Source organism: Varroa destructor, unplaced genomic scaffold (assembly GCF_002443255.2).
Source record: "Varroa destructor unplaced genomic scaffold, Vdes_3.0 BEIS01000003.1, whole genome shotgun sequence".
NCBI classification, from domain to species: domain Eukaryota; kingdom Metazoa; phylum Arthropoda; class Arachnida; order Mesostigmata; family Varroidae; genus Varroa; species Varroa destructor.
This window is the reverse complement of record NW_019211456.1, coordinates 16444198-16468777: the sequence shown is the minus strand read 5'-3', so window position 1 is coordinate 16468777 and position 24580 is coordinate 16444198. Positions and strand designations below refer to the sequence as shown.

At 38.6% G+C, this 24580-nt stretch overlaps 2 protein-coding genes across 8 annotated transcripts; both read right to left on the bottom strand.

Annotated features, from left to right (window-relative positions):
• Positions 1-543: 543 nt before the first annotated feature.
• LOC111246837 (F-box and leucine-rich repeat protein 13-like) lies at positions 544-6999 on the bottom strand. 4 transcript variants are annotated; one of them, XM_022797100.2, is made up of 7 exons: positions 6743-6999; positions 6323-6394; positions 5045-5246; positions 4498-4653; positions 3599-4214; positions 2492-2978; positions 544-1678 (listed from the first exon to the last, which is right to left on the bottom strand). In XM_022797100.2, the coding sequence occupies exons 2-7, from the start codon at positions 6350-6352 to the stop codon at positions 1466-1468; spliced, it is 1704 nt and encodes a 567-aa protein (XP_022652835.1). In that variant the 5' UTR covers positions 6353-6394; positions 6743-6999; the 3' UTR covers positions 544-1465. The 4 variants fall into 4 exon arrangements, with proteins under 4 accessions (XP_022652835.1, XP_022652834.1, XP_022652836.1 ...); XM_022797099.2 differs by having other exon boundaries at positions 6799-6999; XM_022797101.2 differs by having other exon boundaries at positions 4498-4644; positions 6799-6998.
• A 1783-nt stretch (positions 7000-8782) lies between these two features.
• Positions 8783-23514, bottom strand: LOC111246664 (uncharacterized). Of its 4 annotated transcripts, none has more exons than XM_086984604.1 (4): positions 22880-23514; positions 21007-21156; positions 19943-20147; positions 8783-11523 (listed from the first exon to the last, which is right to left on the bottom strand). In XM_086984604.1, the coding sequence occupies exon 4, from the start codon at positions 11503-11505 to the stop codon at positions 10381-10383; it is 1125 nt and encodes a 374-aa protein (XP_086840730.1). In that variant the 5' UTR covers positions 11506-11523; positions 19943-20147; positions 21007-21156; positions 22880-23514; the 3' UTR covers positions 8783-10380. The 4 variants fall into 4 exon arrangements, 3 of the variants coding, with proteins under 3 accessions (XP_086840730.1, XP_022652354.1, XP_022652358.1); XR_015324494.1 differs by lacking the exon at positions 8783-11523 and adding an exon at positions 14974-15513 and having other exon boundaries at positions 22880-23021; XM_022796619.2 differs by lacking the exons at positions 19943-20147; positions 21007-21156; positions 22880-23514 and adding an exon at positions 12682-13200.
• Positions 23515-24580: the final 1066 nt, after the last annotated feature.

The following is a 24580-nucleotide window of genomic DNA, read 5'->3' as shown; positions in this document are numbered from 1 at the left end:
TGACTTTTTGTTCTTCTATTTGTTATCTGCGCTATGCACCTATTTTTTACGAACGCTTCATGACGACTAGCATAATAACTTGTGTATCTTAATATTAAAAGTGAAATTCGCTAAATTCCTTGCCACAGGCTTTACGAATGATATTTCTGAATAGATCGTGAATGACGTTTGGGAAATAATTTCACTTCATCAGATGAGCTCAGCTTTTTTGTCGAGAGAAAATCTGTTCTCATCGACGAAATTTGCACAGTTCATGTATATAATAAAATATGAATATAATAACTGTAAAAACATAATATATATATAAAAAAATATATGTATATTTAAGAGTATAACATAGAATGACACTACTGTCAGGCAGGAAAGTCTCTAAAGTGCCTACATTAAAAATACGGTTTCTTTTTTCATGGGAATAACCCTTATTGTTGACCGTTACAACGATTTTAGCTATTTGATGTTGCTTAATTGGTTAGAATTATCAATTACTAATACAACTAAAGCGTTATCATATATACTATGTTAACAAGGAAGAGAGTAGCACCGTGTGTGTATGGCCGCTCTAAATCATTGTGGCCGATTATTATTGACTTTTTTACGCGCTTACGTATAAAGGAAACTCACAAATATGATTGATAAAAGACTTGCTGATAGCGAGGATTGCGCAATAGTTGATATCCTAAGATCTTGTAAGTTCATATTTACATTAAATTGATTTCCAGTTTCTGGCTTTGATCTTTCGGAGCATTTTGTATAGGTTATGTAAGGAATATTAGAGCAGCAAGAATAAAACCTGAAGTTTTTCAGAAGCTCAATAAAATTTTAATTTGAACTCGGAACTACTGGTTAATCTCTAAACTGTGGAATGAGGCACCCTCTTTCATGTACCAAAAAATATTAAAAAAGTTCTACATGTATTTTTTATATGTATTCAAGAACCGAAATACTTTCTGGTATTTTCCTGATACACTAGTTAAGCTGGAATCAAAATTCTGTGGGTTGAATGTTATGGGCGGTTCTAAAGAGTCTATCTTACCTACTTTTTTCAAGCACTTCGTATATACATGTAGAAATAGTTAACCCATTTTTCCTGTTAATGAAAACATCACCTGTGAATAAAACGACTTGTTGCTTTTAAAAAATGCGTAGCTTGTTTGAAATGACAATTTGGAGTTATCGCGTTTGCGAGATGAACAGATAAGCTTTGTTAATGATGAACTTTGAATTCGCATCAGTAATCGCTGTGCTACGGTTCGATAATGCGTAGCGCTCCCTGTCATTGGTTGCCTCTGGCAATTTCAAAACCCTGTTTCTAATAACAGTGTATATATTATAACAAGCTGAAGCAATGCATTTATGGCAACATAAAGCTGTTATAAGTTTACTATGCCGTATGTATCCTATGTAGGAGGCATGTTACACAGCTCTCCGTGCAGTCAATCTCATTTTACCATTTCATTATCTCAATCTAATTTACATCAACTGTCGGCCTCAAGTGTGCGAAGAGATTAATGGCATCTTCTGACATCGAACAGTGTTCCACGAGTAGGCGTCGAAGCACCGGACAATGTGACAGCAACACGTGAAGGCTTCGGTCCGTTAAAGAACGGCATCCCTTTAAAAGCAATGTTCGAAGACGAGGTACGCCCTGAATTAGCGAGATCAACCCCACATCTGTGATCTGCAGGGAATGACAAGACGAGATAGCGGAAGAGAATTTAACGGAAGCCAAAAAATCGTAACAAGAAATAGTAATTAAGATAGCCGAAAGAATACTTGCGTCTTTTATAGCGATTTTAAATACTGAAACTCTAAGTGTTTCGGGCAACTATTCTACAAGCTGCCGAAATAGGAGAAAAACGTATTGCTCCAAAGAAATGTATCGATTGATTGACTCATTGCTGAGTCGTATATCGCGCTTATGGTTTCGGGTCCGCACAACTGTACTAATATGCATCGGGCTATATGAGTTTTATGCAGAAAAAATACATATATGTATACAGATATGTAGCTTAAGAATTAAAAAATAATTAGAAGAGGACATATATATATATATATATATATATATATATATATATATATATATATATATATATATAGTGTTGAATCTTCTTGAGACTATTTGTAGGACAAAGGGACGACGAAGAAAGCAGAAAACAAGCTCGATAATCTGACGATATAAGCATTCTAAAAGTTGGCTACAAAAAGCTAGCAAAGAAAGGCGAGTGTAACGATCTTTGTACTAAAATGCAGGCTAGGTCCACTTCTGGTTGTAACACATGAGCTCTTTATTTACTCTTCGTATAAAAAGTTATTTTTTTTCATTTGAGCTAAAGTAGAGCTTTGGTCTAAAAACTATATAATATAAATTTCAGGTAAAAGCTCTAGCATATCATGCTAGCTAACATTGAGTTAATGAAAATCACTTACGGTTCATTAAACCAAATTGCATCCGGTCATGAATGTTAAACTATTGAAAAGTCTGCCATCATACCTGCGGGCACCCAGAAAGGTCGATCAATTCTAGAGACCGGTGATGAGTGGCAATACTGACGAGCGCCGCATCTGTCAGTTGACTAGCCAAGCAGAGCTGTAGTAACCTCATGTCCAGTGAACCGAGCCCTCTGTTTAGACTTCGGTCCGTAATGTCGACGGCTCCAGTAAGAGTGAGCTCTCTCAACCCGGACAATTTATGGATCTGCGATACACCGGCGTCCGTAAATGTGAGGCAGTAATCAAGATTGAGCACCTCAAGCTTTCGAAGATTATCACAGATCAGCTGCAGACACTCGTCGTCCAAACGCCGGCAATTTGCTAACTTGAGGACACGCAGTTGAGTTAGGGCCGTCAAGGACTGGAAGACCGTTACATCACACTTCGTATAGCTCAGATCTAAATGGCGCAGCGTGTGATTATTCTGTAGACTGCTCAATGCTTCGTTGCTGATTGCGGCACACGAATACAGACTCAAGTAGCGTAATCTAAAATCAAGTGAAAACAAATAGAATATGAATGTTTGTTTATTCCAAAAAGAGGTTATAATCTAACGAAAAGCTGTTTATTATCTAGAAGCTGCACTTTCTGTTGAATGCAATAAAAGTAGTTTCACACAAAACACATGAAATATATGGACCTAATACAATTATACAAAATTTATACTTGCAGGCTTACATTATGAGAGTATATGTGGTTGTTTAAATTACGCCATCTTTGAAGCTTTAAAGGCTTTCGACCATTTAGCATTAACTTACCACACGCGTTGCAAAAACAAGATCCTATTTGTTGCGTCTGTTGTACTTGCTTTTCTTATAATTTTTATTACCAATAACCGTAGCAGTATCTTATACGTGTGCGGGCGGTGTCATACGCGCGCTTTCGTTCAGGTAGTCTAGAAAACTAAATGACTTGCTGAATAACTTGTTCTGGCAAAACATGTTTAAAAACATCGATAGGACATACATAAGGTAATGCTTAGTTGTATTTCGAATGCGTCGACTTGGATATAACTGATCCACAGAAAGAGGAAATCGATACAGGGGATGCTTGTATCGATTTCCTGTTTCTGTGTTTCCCTTATAGCTAAAAATAATCAAAAACATACCTTCTCAATCCGGAAATAGCGTGGCATGCTGAATCTCCTATTCTGTAGCAGCCCTGAAGATCTAAATGTTCTAAATCCACCGTCTTCTTTAGAATGGCTTCAAGATGCGCGTCGTTAGCCTGACAAGTGCTGGCCAGTGAAAGCACACGGAGTTTTTGGCATTCCGCAATCGACAAAAATGCGTTATTCGTCAGCTGATCGCATCGATTAAGCCGAAGTTCGACCAGATGATCGCGGTATAACTCACCGAGGTAGGCCATTGCTTTGGCGTTAATCGGCGTCTGACTGAAATCGAGAGCGGTAAATAGACTTTTGCATTTCATCATACAGGCGAGTACATTCTGAAACGTAACCACGGTGGTGCTGAATTCGATTGCTTCGGTGTGGAAGCGTTTGAAGACTGCTGGATGAAATTGTAGAATAGTACAGCCGGCCAAACTGAGCGATGTTAGGTGAGGCATTAACTCAAGTAGGCAGTGAAATGATGCATCCGTCAAGTAGCGATTGGATTTCAGTGAAAGATGACGGACTCCACGTAGCGACTCTTGAACCTTCTCCCTTGAGACATTTTCCAGAGGACGCAACAAACTGTCTGACATCATTAAACTTGAACATCCTACAAACGCAGTGATAGATGAAAATAAAATTTAGCATCTTAATTTGGTGATTTGAACTTTTTAAAGTCGATTTTTTTTATTCTATTCCTTTCTGTCATTGTCTAAAAGGCTTCAAATTCGGTGAACTACTATTCAGGTAATCCAGGTAACTACGACTAATAGATTAGCACTTCTGGTATTGAAAAAATGTTTCCAATAAAAGCGGCGCATTAATAAAACGGTAACACAGAGCGAATAAATAGGACAACGTTTAGTGTAAAATCTTCTGTATACTATACTAACCTGTGATTTCAAGGGATTTTAGATTCTGGCACGCCCGAAGGATCGCGTAGAATACAAGTGCCGAGAGATCGCAATCATCGAGATGAAGCTCAATTAAACTTTCACCAACACGCTCCCAGAACGATCCGTTGAAGTCATACAGAGTGCCTAGGAACGCTTGAAACATGAAACATCCACAAAGGCGCAATGTGGCACTGCTTGCCTCTAGCCTACAGACCTTACTATGGTAGCTTACACAACACACAATTTTGTGTTAGTTATTTAGTAAAAGTGTAAAAACATTCATAAACACAAATGGCGTACTATCAAGAACATTTAGTTGACAAATATACAACATTTTAATGTAATTGCCATTTATGTGTTCCAGCAGCACCCAAATAACAACAGTCTCACACAACGAGAACTCAAAACAGACAGTGAGAAGCTTCTGGCTAGATCATACTAACTACGGCACCGTTTGTTAATATATTTCTATACCGTAAAAATATAAAACCGTAATTAACGCGACCCCACGATACAATAAGCGCGGCCGTTATTTAGTACTTACCATTAACTATTCGTAAAGAAGGATATGCCCTGCTAGACTCCTGCAAGGCTTCCATCGCCCTTTGCAACCCACCCTCGGCTATAACAAGACGAACATCTTCAACCATTCTTGATCCGCACAAAATTACATTCCATCGTTGGCATACAGAGGCGCAGTTCAGACGATCCCCAGGTCTCAAGTAAAGCAATAATTTCTCTAAAAGCTAAATAACAAAAAACATGTGGCAGATGTGGAAGATTGGGTTATTTCAGCGTCCATGGATATAAGGGATACATAAGAAACGTGTTCACACAATTTTGGGACTGGTCTATAATGCTAAGAAAACGTATAGGTTTTGGTAAAGCAAGAGAATAAGAGCACGTTTCTCAACCTTATTTAGCTCAAACAAGGGATGCTTACAGCAAATCATTCGAATTCAAGGAGGCTCACGATACAAATAGGGTCAAAGATTCCGAATTTTTAACGACTATTTAACTATTTCGCCTGCAATAATTTTTTATGTAGAACCTTAACATGCTCAAAGAGGAGCAGAACCTGCTCTCACGTGTCATAACAGGTGGCGACACGTGGGGGTATGGCTATTACGTTTATTCTTATCCATTTATCACTTCAAATATGAGCCCAACCTACAAACTACTACAAAGTCCATGGTAAAAACTAAGCCTATTTTCTGCAATCTTCTTCGATTATGACGAAACCAGGCGTCTTGAATACATTCCGAAGGAGCATAAAGGGTATTACGAAAAATTATAAGAAAAACGTATAATGCTGTCCGCCAAAATGGGTGCGGATTCTTAGTCATGATAATTCTCTGATTTACACGTCGTTACTCGTATCACATTTTTGTTGCATAAAAACTCGGTCGAGCCAGTGCCGTTAAAACCCTTTCATTCATCTGATATAACTCGCCGTGATTCTCCCTTTTCCTAAGACCTAAAACACACCTGGATGCAAAAACTTTAAGGGTATCGAGAATATCCAAAAATAAGGAAAGCAAAGCTAAGATATATTTTTGGAATTGAGTTTAAATCTGTTTCAACGACAAAAAAACAGTAATATACATACTTTGAATTCAGCGGGGATTAGTTCAGTTATCTGGGATTTGGGCTATTTACGTTTATATACCTCTCCTCTGTAAAATTCTTCGAGAAACTTTCATCTGAGTCCACTCTAGATTATTTTAACACACTGAGACGTATACCGACATCTGTACAGATAGATTTATTATGACATATTATAAATAATAACAATATTTCTATGTATGATTCGCAACTTTACCTCGTCAGGTAGGTCTTCTACGGAAGCCATCACTGGAGGATGATGTCACCGCTGAGTAAAAACTACTCAATACTAAAAACACAACATCAAGACGAAGTGTCTCAAGTAGCAATATCTGAGTACGTCCTCTGTCTGAATCAACGCTAAAGCCACTATAGGGCCCTATATTACTGCTATGCAAACGACAAGCCTATACTACAGAATGACAAGCGAACCCTCGTAAAGATTTTGACTATACGTGCTGATCTATATAAAGAAAGTGTTCGGCCAGCCGGACAGTATGGAGTCGAAACGAGTGCAGATAAATGTATTTTTTTCTGTTTTCATGTGATTCAGCCTGTCGCCACTTGGGTGTATCCCGTATATTCTATGTTCCACAGAGTAAACCGACTGAAATCATTTGTCAAGATCATTCCTTACTCAGCCAAGAAGTGCTCAATATAAGCTGAAGGGTTATGACATAAAATAGTGCTCACTTGAAAGAGGTGGCACAGAACATAATCTGGTCTCACTTCCCCCTTTTGAAAAAAGCCACTAAGGGCTCTTTTTGGGTAACAGTGCACTAGTGAGCAGAGAGCGAAGTATAACTCAGAATGATTCCTCAGTGAACATCCGGTGGTTGACTGGAATTATTCGGTTGCCTGACATCTTGCTGGCTCATGATTGTATAGAATATAAACATATTACGATGCGGCTGCCGATAACACGAAAAGTGGAACAAAGAAAAAAAGAACAGTTGTACTACAAGAGGGAAAAAACCAACCTTAACTGGAAGTTTGATCTATAATTTTTTGTAACTGTGGTAAACACACTGGAAGCATATTGTCTATTTACTCTGCTGACAATTTTTTTTTTGTACTGTCTAGTATAGCTTAGAGCACTCTAAGCTCTGGTGTAAACTCAATTATTAAAGCATCATTCGTCACAACTTGTTCGGCGGTATATATGAATGTAGAGGATTTGATGAGCAACTAAATTGTTACTATAGAAATTTACTGTTTGAAATGCGGTCGAAGTCTATATGCGACGTACCTCTATTTATTTATTCTCCATAGCCATACAGCAGCAAGTGGTACAGTGAAAATCGGCTCTACCATTTAGTTTGAATAATAATAAGTTTGATTTGCAATCAATAAGCAGATTACAAAATAATAAAGAGAAAAAAATTAGCTTTGAAGAAACGAAAATGCGAAATGTGCGTTGTTGAGTACCCGAGTGTTCTAAAAAAACACTTTAATTGATATTATTTTTGATACGCATCAAATTGGATTGGCTTACGAGTAAAGCATGCTGCTATTATCATGAACTAATATTATTAACTCACACCTGTAAGCCACAGATGGTAACTTAATTCTATTTAAAAAATATCAATACTCAATACTGTCCCATTCTTCTTCTAGTAGGAAAAGCGCGTACGGTTGTTTAAAAAATGGCTTTGTTTTATTTGTGCTATTAGAATATTGTTGACATATTCTTGTTAACTTGCAACGGATCCAAAAGAAATATCTAAGATATATATATATATATATATATATATATATATATATATATATATAAGTATGAACGGAAAATACACGGATCTTCTCAGAATGCTCTTTGACAAATATAGTTGCACCGAAGCGACTCCAATGAGAAATTATGCCTCATCAGACATCATTGCTTAAAAGCCTATTCACAAATAATTAATCACAATATTTCTTTGAGGTATATTACGCAGTAATGAATTCAGAATTTAACAAAGACTTCATAAATTAAAGTGCATGTTAAGTTCGTAAAAATTCTACTGTTCTGAGATTCTTTCGGTGTACCTTATGAAGCAAATAAAGATTTTTTTATCATGATATCATGGCAATTAAACCTCAGTATGCAAAATCGTGTACTTTGTGTATCCTGTATCCTGTATCCATCGTCCCATGAAGGCATCGAAAATACATGAAAGAGCCACTAAACTCGGACATTTAGGTAAACTACTGATACACGTATGTATATTTACATATATATAGTGACAAGATGTTCGTAAGAACAGCGTCACGTTACGCTTCTGATATCCACAGTAATGCTTTGTTTTGAAGCTAACCGTACGGGTAATCACAACAACTCACATATATATACCTAGATCTACTGCTCACATTTTTTACTATTTGAGTAAGATAAGACAGTGGTAGTATAGCTTAAAAAGTGGAGAATTCCGCTGTAATTAACAAACTGAGCAAGCTACATTCGCTACTTCATCAGTAACATTTAGTATAAAAAAACGTTTAGTAAAATAAAAGAACCAAAAACTAGGATTAGTGTAAAACCTATTTGAAAGTTTTACGTTGATCTGAGTGTATACGACTCATACCCGCAGAATGAATTTAAATAAGTCCTCTCTATAGCAACACGTTTACAGATTGATTCATAGATAAACTGCCAAACATACTTTGGGTACCGTTTAATTATACTCAAGAAATCATTGCATTCTTAAAACTTCACACAAATTTAGCTTGTACAGCTATTTCTTTTATTTAGTTGATAAAAAATTCAAGCTAATGTGTTTCGTTCAATAAGCATAGCTAATTTCTACACGTTTGCATTTTCACATCGCCATTCGTCGGTACAGTTTATCCGTTGTTGACTGCCTATCAGATCATGAGGAACATCTGAGCGAACGTACCGCATTAGTAAACTACGTACGTAACCGCTAGTTAGATTTAAATATCTAAACGCGAATGTAAGAAATATTCATATTATTCTTCAGTTTAATAAAGGAATTTTAAGTAGAAAAAACTGTCATGTAAAAGTGAAGTTTAATAACTGACCACACATTTTCGCATGGTTTTAAATATTCGGCGTCTGCATAGGTTTCGCCCGGGTGTTTCAAGGACAGATCCACATAAAATGAGCACTTAAACTGATCGTGACTTATCCTGCGTTATATAGTCCAAGCGTGTAGCACCAGCTATATATAAATTGGTAACGCGAACGACACCACTCATCAAAGATTTTACAGCATCTCAAGTAGTTAATTCATTTTGACATCATGTACTCATGGAGCAGCATTGTTATTTTCCAAGCAGTCTTTTCACAATTTACGCAGTTACGAAAAAGCCACTTTCCGCTTAGTTTTCACGATATACTGTTATGTTGTCTAAATAACGGTTGATATCAGTATCCTGTCTAGTACCTAATATCATTGGCATAGCGGTTTTCACAAACAAGTGAATGCACGTTTCTATATGCAGGTATAAATTCTGAAGGATACGAACGTTACGACAAGGATATGTGCACTGTTCTAATGAGACAAAAGGACACGTAATCATCAGATACTTTTAAATAAGAAATTCAAATATTCAAACACCTCGTTGTAAAGAATCTAGACCATTTCTGCTATCTTCACAAACCGACTACAATAATAGAAGTACCCATTTGAGGACGAATTAACAGGCATGATGTTAATTAACGTGAATATTACATCTTTATGCTACCACAATAACGGTGAGCGTGAAGTCATAAATGTAATAGGGCTAAAAGTCATTGCATGAGATGTGTATTAACGTCAGCGCATGGTGGAAATAAATATTATATACTCGTACTTATGTATAAACTATACATATAACATAAATCACATTGGATATTAAAAAACCGTTGTGACAAGCAGCAAGTTCCTTTATTCTGTGCTTTGCAGAGAAGACAAATTACGTATTTCGAAAGTAAAATAGACAAAAATATCGTCTTAAAGGAAAACAAAAGACTACTTTACGCGACACAAAACAGTAGTGAGTAGAGTTTTTGGGTCTAAAGCTTTATACACTTGAAATATTAGTATTGGCTTCAACGTTAGTTTTTTTCTTTCAGATCTGGATCCACAAAGAACTAGCAGTTTTAACAAAAACTATTTTCCTTTTGATAAACTTATACAAATATAACTCACCGTATCAAAACATAAAACACTAATTAAAGCACTGCAAAAACTGAACCTATACATGATTTTGTTCAGGTCTAGAAGAAAGCGCTATATATTCGGCTTTTGCTATGGCAATGGTTCTACCTTTCACCATTCAGGTACAGTAGCTCTTTTAACCTGTGACCTTTTCAGTAATATTGACTTGAAAGATATTTGCTTTTCGAAAAAATAGTCCTGGACAGGACGCGCTTCGGGCTAACTTTCTGCCAAATAAAGCACCCGAATTTCCCACACCATCACCCGCATACCATTCGCTTTTTCCAAAATTACCGTTGAAGCTATTTGAAACGAAAGGAAAGCGTTTGAGCACACGTTTCCAACTCTTTATAGAAATTTTGAACAGATTGAAAAAGGTGACAATCATACTAGGATGTTTTGGTACTGCTCCATGAGACGCTCGAGCCGCTTCTAGGGCAAGCTGATGCAAGATACGAGCCCGCTCTCGTCGATGAACCGGTGAAGCATCCACCTGCGAAATATGTTGATCGCCTTCTAATGAGGGCATGTCTGGCTGACTTCCGTATAACAAATCATCCGGTGCAGCCATCAGACCTCGTAAGTACGAGACACTTTCCATCGAGTTCGTGACGAGGTCATGCGTAATGTTTAGTAAGAAGTCGGAAAAATACGCCTGACCACTCCTTAATAATGACGTCACGGTGTCCTGCGGGAGACTGCGACCATCTAAAGCCGAATTGAGCGTTATAAGGACGAGTAAAATTGAGCCAAGGGATTCAAGGTCGCTGCGTGAATCCGATCGTTGTGCGAACATAGACATGGTCCAGTTGGTTAGACGAAGAAGCTTTGAATGACCGGGAATTAACAAGATGTTTCTTGCTGAAAGATTACCATGCTGTAGTCCGTATACGTGGAGAAATTGTAGTCCATCTAGGATGTGGCACATCCATCTCAGCACCTGCGGTTCGGGGACCATCGGCTCGAAATAGCCACGGATAAAGTCGAACAAAGTCAAATCACCGGAATGTTCCGTGTAAATGGCGATCTCTTGGGGCGAAACGAATACTCGCACAACCTTCTCAAGGTTGACGTGTGACGGAAATTGAAGTGCGCGTAGTCGCTGCCACCGATCTTCAACGCTGGTCGCGCGATGCAGAACGTGACGCACCATACGTTGTTCTCCTCGACGGACCAAGGCAACAGTTCCAAAATGGCCACTGGCACCTGGGCGCAGCAATATGCATTCAGACTGCCATGTACCGTCGGTTTCTGCCGCCATCGCGATATTTCATCGAACCTATGTTATGAGAAGGACAAAAACAAGTCAGCATATATATGTACAAAACATATGAAAGCAAGGGAAATACCATTCTCTAAAAGTAAGGAAGTGAGAGCTGGCTATAAGATTTCGCAGTAGAACATTCGTCCTATTTCCTACAAGTAAAAGCCATTGGGGTAAATTATATTTTTCAGTATTTTATCTGTGAGTAACATTGATCTACAAAAAAATTGAGTACAGTCTTTCTGTACGTTTCGAGCGCTGAGTGTACCGGAAAAGGTATATAGACTGGATTGAAGAATTTTACCACAGTCATGCTGATTGCCTGGTGCCTATACAATTTAGGAGGTCTCATGAACTACCGAATTTTAACCTTTTGCTTATACAGATGACCGACCATGTTTCGTTATTGTCTACTGCCCTATACACGTAGTATAGCGTGTTTATAAAGGTTCGATAAATATATTTTTAAGTTAATGGTATAGGCCAGATCGCAGCAAATATCGATGCATATATTTGTATATCCAGTGGCCCATACACACATATGCTTTTATATTCCGGTGTACACAGAGATACACAGCTAGATTTATGTTGTTGTGAAATAATAAATAATGTGTTTATATATTGTAGTTAATTATATTATATAAGGTTATTGTTATTGAGTTGAATCAGAGTTGTTAATTTTCCATATAAATTATAAATAAATATAGGCTACTTACAGTAAGTGGTTTCTGCAGTAGCAGATCTATTTATTAATATAATCGTAACGATTAACAGCAACCTCGGTGCAACGCCGGTATGACACTGTGGCTAGGAATCGACTAGCCTATCCATGGAACAATGGCATATCACTAGACTATTAACTTGCGGACAAAAAATACCCCGGTAGTTAACGTTTTCAAAAAAAACGCTGTTCTAAATTTCCTCGCTACCAGTTACTTTTATACAATTGCAATCAGTCTAATCGCACTTTTATTCAGAAATTGCTTTAATTAATGTGTTGTTAGGCTAGCAAAGTTTGCTAGCATTTTGATGGGTTACACACTTTCGACCACAAATAAATAATTAAAGCTCTCCATATCTGTAGTGCTTCGCAGCGCAATCAACCACTTGTTAAACGTCACCAATGCTCTGATGAGATCTACCGGCAATGAGTGAAATTTTGAGAGCACCTACTTATCGATTACTTGACGCGACGCCTGGCGGCGGCAACAGAAGCCGTCTTGTTAGAAATCTTCAAAATTCAGCAACACCATCTAGCACCGGTCGCCACTCGTCCACAGCTGCACAGCACAGCACGCCGCAGACGGCTGTAGCGAACTTTTACGTTACATCCATTTTCGAATATTGGCGACCTCGGTTCGCCACTGACACGACGATCGGACCAAGTTCTATGAATCGGCAACCACAACGAGAGAGATCGCTTGTGTTGCAGCTGCATCAACAGCGCTGACAGCGACACCAACCTTAGGGATGATACCCGCATCGCCAATGCTCAGACGACAAACTCCATTGATGTAGTATATCCTGAGACACTTTGAGACGACAAAATAATGTACTGACTAAATAGGCGGCAACGATCGTAATACACTGAAGAAACCAACACCATAGACCAAGAGAACGAGATACTGTCGCGCCGTCGCATTCACCACAATAAGTAGTAAATACACTGAAAGGGTGCTGGTAGACCAGTTCTACGTAACTAACTGCTAGCAGACGACAAAAACCCGAATAAGAACCAGCAAGGGTATTTCATGCCTATAAGATAAGTTCGTTTATTTGTGACTTTTAAAGCTGACCAAAGAGAGCTAAGTCGGCGGGCAAATATAAACTTTTTAATAAACTTGAATCTTCTTTAATCAGAAAAGCCATTTAAAGTAGAATGCGGGCCATATGAGAAAGCGAGTAGTCAGTTAAACGCTAAGCCCCTTTCTTGGGTTTAGGGCACTAGAGGTAAAGGTAGTTTGGTAAATTCATTAAAGTTGTTGAATAACTTTGTTTCATATTCATGCGTCGTTCTTAAGCACACTTCGTTTTTATGAACCTCAAGTTCAGCTTTACGAAATTGGCAAGATCACCTGAGCGTTTAAAGCGTTCAGTTGATTAGTCGGTCCTTCAAGCAGTACCCTGTTTCTCGATATCGACGAACATCGAGGCGAAAGCTATAGTAAGATCGAATTTGCCAAGACATCTAGATGAAAATTTGTCAGTACTTAGCGTCTTCGTGAAGTGTCATTAATTGAAATGGCACTGGTTTAAAAGATTTACCGAAACATACGCAAAAAAAACTCATTCATCAGGACAACGTTTGCCCCTATTAAAAACTCTAAAACTAAACAATTTCTCTTGAAATAGAGGTTTTAATACATAATAAAACTAACAACTGCCTATGTTATAAATAAAAAAAATTATCATAAAAACCTTTTTGAATTAAGAAATTTGAAATAAATCAATTTCTAATAAATAACACCTTTGAATCTTGCTTAGTTGTAGAAGTGGTGTATGTACCGAAAAAACGACATCAGCTATCCTTGTTTTACCGTTGCATTGTTCTCAAGCAGTTTGGTAGCTCGATAATCAAAAAATATACTAATTAAAAATATCGAGTTGAGCTTTGTGAAGATGTTTTCTTTAACTAAGGACTAAGTTAACAATTTTAGGCGCAAACCTCCCGGTCTCATATTACCCCACACGGGAAGAGGGGGAGAATTACAGGTTTCACCTGACTTGATTCAGACGAAATGTTTATTAGTGACAGAGACGAGAAGCCAAATGATATTTCCAAAACACAATTTTCAGGAAAAGCGGGAACAAAGGGCAGTGTTTCGTACACATGCGTAATTTGGCGGCGTGCGCACTGTAGTATATTCACCCCAGTGCCATCCTAAATACCTGATTTACACCTTCAAGGGTTCATCGTTGATGTTCTAGCTCATTTAATTCAGGTTCCTCGATGGTGTTGATCCCTAATTTCTTTTTCACAGAAGCGTAGCACATCTATAAGTATTCCCCATCACATCATTGCAACACGTCCTATGGACCTGTATTTGTTGTTGTACGCATTACTGCGGTAAATTAGAGGGTAACCTAAATTGTTAGGACGCTCAACGTAGTCTATAGGTTTCGCAAATGCAATAAGAAAGCGTTTATGAAATGTCACTTCAAGGTGCTACGCATGTATCCTGGGCAGTATGTATCTGACAACAAAGCGCCTATTGGGTTAGCGTGTAGTAAAGGAACTTTTTCTCGAGATGATGTAATATTCATCTTTGACATTTGTACGTGCGTTAAAACGACAGTAAAAATAAGTACGTTTTAAGCCCACAGTACTACAATCATTCAACATAATAACGGTACAGATCAACATCTAGCAATACCTACATACAAAAACAACGATAAAGACGAATGTTTAGATATGAATCATATTATTTCATAGAAATCAATCATTTCCATTCACAAAAATCTTAATAATGACAACGTGAAAAGTGTTACATATAGGTGAAGGTAAAGTTATATGGGCCACTCCACTTTTTGAAGCAAGACAAAGTTGGTTTTAAATTTTGACACTATCAGATCATCGATCTTTTGTTAAATGATGGGCTAGCAAGATAACTGCTTATTTTTTTTTTGTCCTCGATGTCTGCTGTAAAACTTCTTAGAACTATTATAGAATGTCTCAGGAAATTAGAAGTAAGTTACGTTTAATAAAACGTACTACGTTGTGCCATTTCGAACGTACATAAATTGAATGTCGAATATGCTCCATCTGTTGAGAGAATAAAAGAACTGATTGGCTCAAGAGTACAGGTCAGTTCTGTGTCTTCGGACCCACAAATGAAACAATACTGTCGACATGTTAATCAATTAGGAATAATTAATTAAAGTTTACCATTAGTAATGATTTACTCCAGAATCATGCAGATAGTAATTTGGTTTTGGAAAACGATCCACGCATTGCTGTTGTTTCTCCTCACGCCTCAAACACTGGCTTCACATTGCGCGGCAAAACTTCATGTAAAGATAGGCAAACGAATCATGTTAAAACAACCCGTGTAGCTTGGCAGCAAATGAGAGCACTGCTTTCTTTGGCCAAGTATCTATTGTTGTTGTTGGACGGACTTTCTCGTACAAAATCATTAGTGGCCTATATAACCCCACTTCTACCCCATATGATCCTACATAGTCGAGTTATATGGACCAACGGTATAGTGATCTTCTGATATTTTCGCCAAAATATATAGCTTGTAGCAAATCATTCAGATCACAAAAAAGGCTACTAACAAATATATTGGTGTAATTTTTGCTTTACCGTAGCACCCACCGGGTGTTCTAACCATAGCGTTAAGTTTTGACCCATAGAGCCCCACGGTACTCATATATTTGTACATTTATTATTATTTTCATTTACTATTACCAAGGCGATGTGTGACCCGGTTGTTCAAACTTGCTACCGCCGCTTGCCCCGATGCGGCAATGTGCCATGCCACTGGCGCATGTCCTTTGGGTTCAAAATAATACAATGGCCTTGAGTGTTCCGAATTCATCTATAATGCTCACTGTCAACACTACAGCATGACGGACTACGAGCTCGGTTAGACCGAGCCACCCGCATAGGTTCACCTAGGTCTAGTGCAATTGTCGCATCGACATGGCACACACTCATGCTCCTTCCTGAGCCTTTCGGGCGCGTTCGCCCAGAAACTTTTCATTTCTTTTATGAGCGACTTTTGCGCATCCGGTTACCTCAAAAAGTGCGAGTGAAGAATTCCGCGTTGGTTAACTGGTTTCGACTTGTGTTGGACATTATAAATCTCTTTTTCTGAATAAGTTCTGTTGCAGCTATGCTACAACGCGACACATTCACGACAGACCATTGCTTATGGTTTACACTGAGCTACTGTTCATTACACCATTATATATTACGGCCTTGCATTAAAATTATTTGAATAGTTTCTTACGAACCCGCCATTCGGATTTAAATATGAAAGAGACAGACAGCTTTGGCAATAGATCTAATCGAAACGAATTCGAAGGGCGTAGTATATTATTGATCATATTATAAGAATGGTCAAAGTAATCCTGCGGGCTATTTACACTCGTAAATGTACCTAACAGCAACCGGAAGGTACGTAGCTCCTGAGGTTTGTATTTTTTGCACAAGTCCTATTTTTATTTTGAGCATGGTGAGCGTCAGAGGTTCCTTTTTTACCAGGGATACAGGTAATCGAGGTTAAAAAATCGTCTTTATTTATCATTTTCGCTGTAAAATGACTTCGTGGTTCTGTAGTTTCTCCAGCAATAAGCAGTATGAAGGCATACTTTATTATCTTTGATTATCCCATTTAAGTAATGTTCGCATGGTACTTGCTCTAAGACACACTAACGTGTTGAAATAGTTTGGATTAGTTAATCTCAAGGCAGTGTGGAAGGCTTGTAGAACACGAGTGATTAAAAATGTACAGAAGCGATCAATGAGCAACTCATTCTTTACAATGGCCGACTTTAGCATAAAACAATTCAGGCATATGTAAAAAAGGCTGTACATAAAAAAGATCATGAGCACCCGTTTGAGCTGGCTAACTTCGTAACAAAACAATGCAAGCGGTGATGGGTCAATACAAATATTATCCGATCCAGCTGATATCTGGTCACAACAATCAGCTGCGGTCGGTGATGTGGCAAGCCTTCACTTACCAGCGATAGTAAGCAACTATGTCGAAAATCTGGGAAAAAACTTAAGCCGTTTAAGTTGACCAGCTCTACACTATTGAACATCTTTCGAAGCTCGTTGGGGGCATTAAACTTTTCATGGAGTGCTATAAACTCTTTAAAGCAGCAGTCCACGATAATAAATAGCTTTCAGATATCGAAACACACTGGAAGTTGAATCAGACGGTCGTTGACGTTGCGTCTATTTGTCAGTACAACTCTAATCCGAAATTATGCGAATTTTTTAATGAAAATTTATCGATTAACCAGTTGGTATGAATGTGTACCTATGTGGATCACCCGGGAAATCCGTGCGCCATTGTCTGATGCAAGTTAATTTATGCTAACGATGATAACGACACTGCTGCCAGAATAGAAAAAATTCGAATTAAACCGTAATTAGTATACACGACTTTTGCTCGCTTTCTGGCAAGATCAGACCGAATCAGGAGTCATTTGGAAAAAAAACTGTTCTTAGCTCTTCTTTCAGCCTAAAATCGTATACAATCAAAAGAACTTAATCTACTTTTTTTTGTCATACGCGTTTATTGTTTGAAAATTTTGAATTAAATTATAAGCAATCCAGCGATGGTGATACCATCACTTTCAGCTAATGGTAATTCCGCGATTGCGTCGCGCGGGAGTACAGTTTATACACTTGATTAAGTACTCCTCTCATGTGTGCGGTTGTCACGCGCCGATCTTTTAGCTACATGTTTAAGTAGTCTCAATTCGCGAGAGGAAGACAGGTCGTATATGCTTGTATATTATTCAATTGCTCTCTTGGCAAATCTTCGAATCAGATATATTTCACGTTGGATTACTATGTTAGAAGACTTATGACCCTTTCTGTGTACGGTACATGATCAATGAAAGGCGGAATTAACGGTTTGGGCTTGATATAAAAGGAATTGTGAATTCTACGTTTTCACTCTTCTTCGTACGAGAAAGATACGATGCAATCAACCGACATCAATTGGCGGAGGACACGGGCTATGAGATTACTCTGTTTTTTATTTAGTAAGTGAAGAGTAATTTTAAATTTAAATAGAGTTCTTCAGATACGCACAAGTCAATTTGAACTTCGTAAAGTCAACTTTGGAACTTTGTTTTTGTCCAAATCTCAAAAGGCAAAGCTGTAATGGAATAGCAAATTATTCTTTTCACTCTTTTGTTCAATTTTTACTGCATCATTAAGGAACAAGATGATCAGCTCGTTTTCCTATCGTAACTTCACCTATTCTAAAGCTAATGGCTATGTAGGCTTCATAAAGGTAATAACAGTTGGTCAAATTACATGACCATTTATAAATTACCATGGGGTAGGACCATATGGACCAGAGCAGACATGAAATCGCGACTTTAAAATATTGAACATGAAATTGAAACTTTAGAAATGTATCAAAGTTTAGTTATATTATTTTCGTACTCATCGTATCACACACATGTCGTTGTTAAAAACTTGTCAGATTTGATAGCTTTTTAAAAGAAGTTTCGACAGCTTGATTAACCCTCGTAGCTCATCTCTAAATAAGGACATAGGCGTCTTCAACAAGTAAGGACAAATAATACTCTTCGGTTAACTTAGTTAGCTCACATAATAAATTTTTTTTCAGGTAACTTTTAATAGTCCAGAAAAATTATATATATAGCTTCCTCCTCACATGTCAAATTTTCTGACGCAAAATTAGTTTCTAGCTTTACATAAATGAAAGCCAAATTTCAAGATTTAGTTGGGAAGTACAGTACATTTTTAAATAACAAGTAGTTTAATTTAAAATTAAAAAAATATATATATATATTTAGGGTTGTTTTTTAACGAGGGCATTCTTTGCATCATGCTAATGTGCCTCTAGAGCAACCTATGGCGAGTATCAGATATATAGTTTTTAATACACATTTATCCATATAATTGAATCAATGGAACTAATAAAGGTCTGTTTGTCTATGATCATCAATCTGTAGAAATTCAGTTCATTTATGTTAGAAGGTAATGCTCTACATAAAAGTGAACTAAAACAAATCATAACTATCCCAAGAGTCCCAATTCGGCTGACCCTACTATTATGATTCCCAGGGAATAAGCTGAGTCCGTTGTTTCAGACACTTACCGTATGGGGCCAGACGTGAACAAATGTTTTACCTCAAGCCAATATTATTCAATAATATATTAAGCTTAAAGAAAAAAAATTGAAATTGCTTCGTATCGACAAAAATCAGCATAAAGACATTATAACGATAATATATTTCAGAAGATATTATTTTATGTCTAACCAATGTGTCCGAAAAGCACAAAATGTATTCATACTGTATTTTTATTTTCAACCCGCTCGCGTCACCTCTATGGTATGTTATATGATAGAGCTCCAATTTGCTGGTCCCAGAATCATAACAGAAACCATTTCCAGCTATGCAACGCTTTAATTAGTGCTGTACTTCAATAAATACGCTCAACGTTAGTACGGAATTGCGTCAAGCACAAGTTTATTTTAACTTCGTACGTATTTATTTTTATTAGAAGTATGACATTTTATTCGAACTACATGCTGATGTGGAAAAACCAAAGCATCGGGAGTTCCTGGACGAACTAACAATTACACGAGTTCAAAGGTGAGATTGATTTCATTGCTACTTCGTTTGTGCGAGGTTCTAGATGTTATTTTTATTTCCTTGCACGGTGCATAGCTTTAATCCTCTATCTATACTACGGTACATTTGGGATACTCACCTATAAGGTTGGCATAGGCCTTTCAAATGTGTTTTCAAATCAGTTCCTTTGCATCGATATTTACCACCTTCTACTAACTAGCGCCTTCGTATTTGTCTTGGAGCCAGTGCGCATTTTTGTCCAAAATAAGAGGTCGTGTCCGCTCTTCTCACTTTTGTGATGGATGACGATTTATCGTTGTCGCTAACGGGTCACGAGCGCCTTGCTGAAACGGACAAAACTCTTAATTTATTTTTTGTGCTTGATAAAACAGAATTCTGTCTGTGATTCTGTATTCGCAGGTTATGGGGCCCTCGTGGTCATGACGACATATCCAAGCAAAGGGCGAACGCTGGGGCGACGCCGAACGAATTCAGGACTTTGTTCCGGTTGATGGAAATTTACCGTCGTGCTTGTTATGATATATTGGCTACGCTTTGTTTTGTTTTTGAGTTTGTCTTAGCGAATTTGTTATTCAGGGTGCACTGATTTTAAAATTGAGCTCGCTTATTTGCGCCTTGATATATATACATAATCTGTAGGTATAATAAGTATAAAAATTATACTATGTACTAAAGGATTTCGTGGAACAATTATCCATTGGCAAGTTTGATAATAAGAGGATATTTTAGGAAACACAAGCTCCGTCTCGTTTTCTTTGGGATCGGGTGCTTTTTAAGCGCTTTTCACGTGACGTGAAAACGTTTGCCGCTATTACCCGGAGATATATCGCTATTTGTCTATAATGTACGATAAGCTCCGATAGACTGTGTTCTAGGATGCTAAGTCTGTTCGTACAAAAATAATAATTACATAATCATTATTATTACTATGGTATTCCTGTTCGTTGTTTATTTTGCAAAACGGTTTGGGCGACATGGGAAAAAATTACGTTGGCCGCCAAAAAAAGGTACGAACAACACATACGTTGTTTAGACACCTTATAGATAGATAGATAGTTTCCTTTTTAACCAAAGTGTGGTCGAAAAAACTTGTGTTGAACCGCAGTGATGATAATTATAATAACAACAACGTCGTTTATAATAACAATATAATAGCTTTTATTTAGGAGTAACCCAACGCACGCCCATGAACGCGATAATGCTGCCACAACGATGAGGCCGCGCTTGTCGTTGCCGGAATCCTATTAACTGCTGCCGTTCCTGTCGTCGGTCAGAACATTACTCGTGGTGATTATGGAGGATAAGCGTTCGGTGTCGCATATCCGCGTTCATCTGAAAGTTTCGACACGCTTTAACGTTTGAGGCCGATTGTAGACGTAATCGTCATGCGATTTGCCGCATGTTCTCCCATCGTCGTACTTTATTTCGGCATCAGTCGCCCATTTTCCCATTCGATGGCGTACGCTTACACTACTGTGCTACTACACATATACTACGTACACACAGGGAAAGCAAAAAAAGCGTAGATGCTGCAGCGTCGTACGATACCGTATTGACACATCCGCAACTTGGTAGGCCATTGACTCTTTTTAGCTTTATTTCTCTATCGTTTTTCGAATTGGTATCGAATCAATAATCTCGTTCGAATAATCGTGATCGAATCGATCAAGTTCATATTGATCGTTTATTTTTATTTTTCAGACAACGATAGTGCTAGTAACTCTGCTGCCGCTAACCGCAATAAGGCGAGTCTTGTTCCTACAGAAACGTTTGCCAAAAAAGCCATACGAAATGAAGAAAGGGAAACAAACATGGACGAAAATGCTGCGTCTGATTGTTAGCGGTCCGGTCAAACTAGGGTCTCAAACGTCGCTTTCTCTCTGCGTGAGTCAGAGTGTGGCGGTAATTGCAAGCTATCTACGAAAATGTTTTATATCGATAGCTCATACAAGCGCATTTTTACAAGTATTATTGTTGTATTAAGTCGACTGTAGTGGGATATCGATGGAAACGCCAGCGGCAAAAAGGATAAGCCAGAAAGACACACAAAAAATAGGACACAGATGCTGGATTGTTGTCAGCAGACTGGCGAAGTGCTAGTCTCGAATCATAGAACGTAGCAAACATATGTGCCTTTTAGACCTTATAGTCCACCTGTATAGATATGTATACCTGCTCTTGCGCTTCTAAGTCCAACAGGAGTATGGTTTTTTATCGACAGGTAGATCTTACACACTTTATCGAATAACTGCGACAAGAAAAATCAGTACCTCTATTGTGAAGAAAAAAGGGGTCATTAATTGAGCGCTCTGCATAGGGCCGCTACGCTCAACGCATACCCACTGCATCTGTAACAAATCGACGTGTACACACATGTGCAAGAGTGATATTGACGAGCAAGAATCCCCAACGTACTGCTTACGGCGCAAGTGTATCGGAACTGCCACAATCTGCTGGCAATGAAGTAAGAGGCTCAGTCTATTCGCGCGCACGTTTTTGGATGTATGTCGACCAAAAACTATCTGCTGCTTAGACACGTATATATCTATGCATTTGTGTTCTGTCCGTTCGGGAGTGATCAACTCGAGATGCTGTCTGTGTGTTCGGCGTGTTATGCTGGAAACAGAGCTCGACTAAGGCCATTAGCACTCACATTGGGCTGTGGCCATTTTGCAGACTGGCCTCTCCTATCTCTGTGTTACGTGTCCCACCATGGTCATGATGCCGAAACGAGCTACCGCCATCACCACGTCAGCCATTACCATAGCTGGTGCTGTTGTTATTGTTGTTTCTGCTACAAAGCCATTAATCAGTCCTCTAACTAAATGGCTGCTATTGTCGTTGTGCCCTGTTGTTTGTGCCGCTACCGTGAGCTGATTCCGTTCCTACTGCTGTTGTTACTGCGAAGGGATCCCGACGGGGTACAATATAGCATGGCTTTTGGGAGCGGCGGATGCAGACAAAGCACAGAATTACAGAATAATATAAGCAGCAATGGCGGAGCCGGTAGTAGCAGTACATAGAGTACACATTGCACATGCTGATTCCGACTTACCTGTAGAAGATCTGGCTGGAAGAATTAGCGAAGCGGTGCAGAATGCAGTAGCGAAGCGAAAGCGACAATACGACGGCCACACCGGCGGCCAATTTGACGAGACCATCGACAGACGTGGCCGGGTGAAGTCCATCTACTTAACTGGTTCGTTCGTGCGTTCCTTTCTTCACCAAACGAACATATTCAAAGCAGATGGCACGATACGGCGCGCGGCATCAGAGCGGATAATGTTGGCCTGCGCGATCAGTCTCAGTCCATAGCTCTATCCGTCGCCTTATCTGCTCTATTAGTATACCGACATTGCTGCCATGATTACAAAGCTATTATTATTATGATATTATCGACATTGCGGCCGGTCTTAGAAAATATCAGTGGCTTAGTGGTGGCGCTGACGCTGCTGCTTCTATGTTAGCCATTACAATTTGAGTACCATCCGACAAGCAGTGTTTGGACGCGGTGGGTGACCTGCAATAGGACATGTTTACGAAGGGATGAACATTTTCGCATACACGTAGATGCACGCACTCACAAACACAATACCAAATGGACGGCGTGACATCCAACCAGGCCAGCAGTCAGCCGAACGGATAAGTAATATGTCATAAAGATAGAATGCACATAGGCATCACAATAACAATTGCTACAGCGTCAACGACCACAACCAACCAGCCATAGCAAGGGCAGCTGTATCTGTGTGTGGATGAAGTGCACGTGATAGCGTCGCGTGTGGCTGGCCTTACCAGTCTTCAGGCGGCCTTTGTTTCGTTGTTCATGGCGTTTATATAGAGGTATGTTTTTATGTTTATATGACTGTAGAGAAGCCATAAACAAGCATAAAATCATTGCCGATTAGTAACGCCAATTACCAGAAAAATCGATGGGTCACATCGATAGATGTATAATTAAAGACGGGAAAGATGGAAAAGGATCGTAGACAAGAGAACGCAAGAGAAAAGTATGAAACGGAAAGGTAGTAAGAATGAGAAAAAGAGGTACGCGGGATTAGAGAAATAGAAGTGAGAGTCCCTATGTACTCTGCGCTGCGTACTGGCCGTTGAAAACGTTTACAAACAACATGAGCTTTATTTATATATTTGTATTTTTTTTTTCATTCATGTTTATGATAAATATCAAGCAGACAGCCTAAAAACTAGACTAGATTACATGAATCTGATGAGACCAACCAGCAACGCCCCGACATCGTAATGCCTCGATTACTTTATATGGTGCGACGATATATATTCTTCGATGGATATGTATGTTAAAAAGAATTGTCATAGCATAACCCTAATGATTCGGCCGGCGGCATCCGAACGCGACGTTTTGAAAATTGCTAACTGCAATCAGCGACTGCCCATATCCATGGGCGCGGGCAGTTTTAGATCGTAACTTATTTGGGTATTGATTTTGATTTATGGGTACATCGATCGAAAATGCCGCGTTGGATTGGGGATCGTTCGAGCGTTTTCAGTAGTCTGGACATGCTTGTGATGTACCCATTCCAGCGCGCGAAAGGCAAAAGAAAAAAAAGTTATTTCGAATAGCTAATTCTGCACAGCCTGAGCAGTACGTGTTCGCAGTGCTAGATTTGGAAGTATGATAATTTCAAATGCAAAATTTAAATTGTCAGTCAGTCAGTCAACATTTTATTACATATACGTCAGCCGTGTGTGCCACAAACACAGTATTTTTTCGATATCA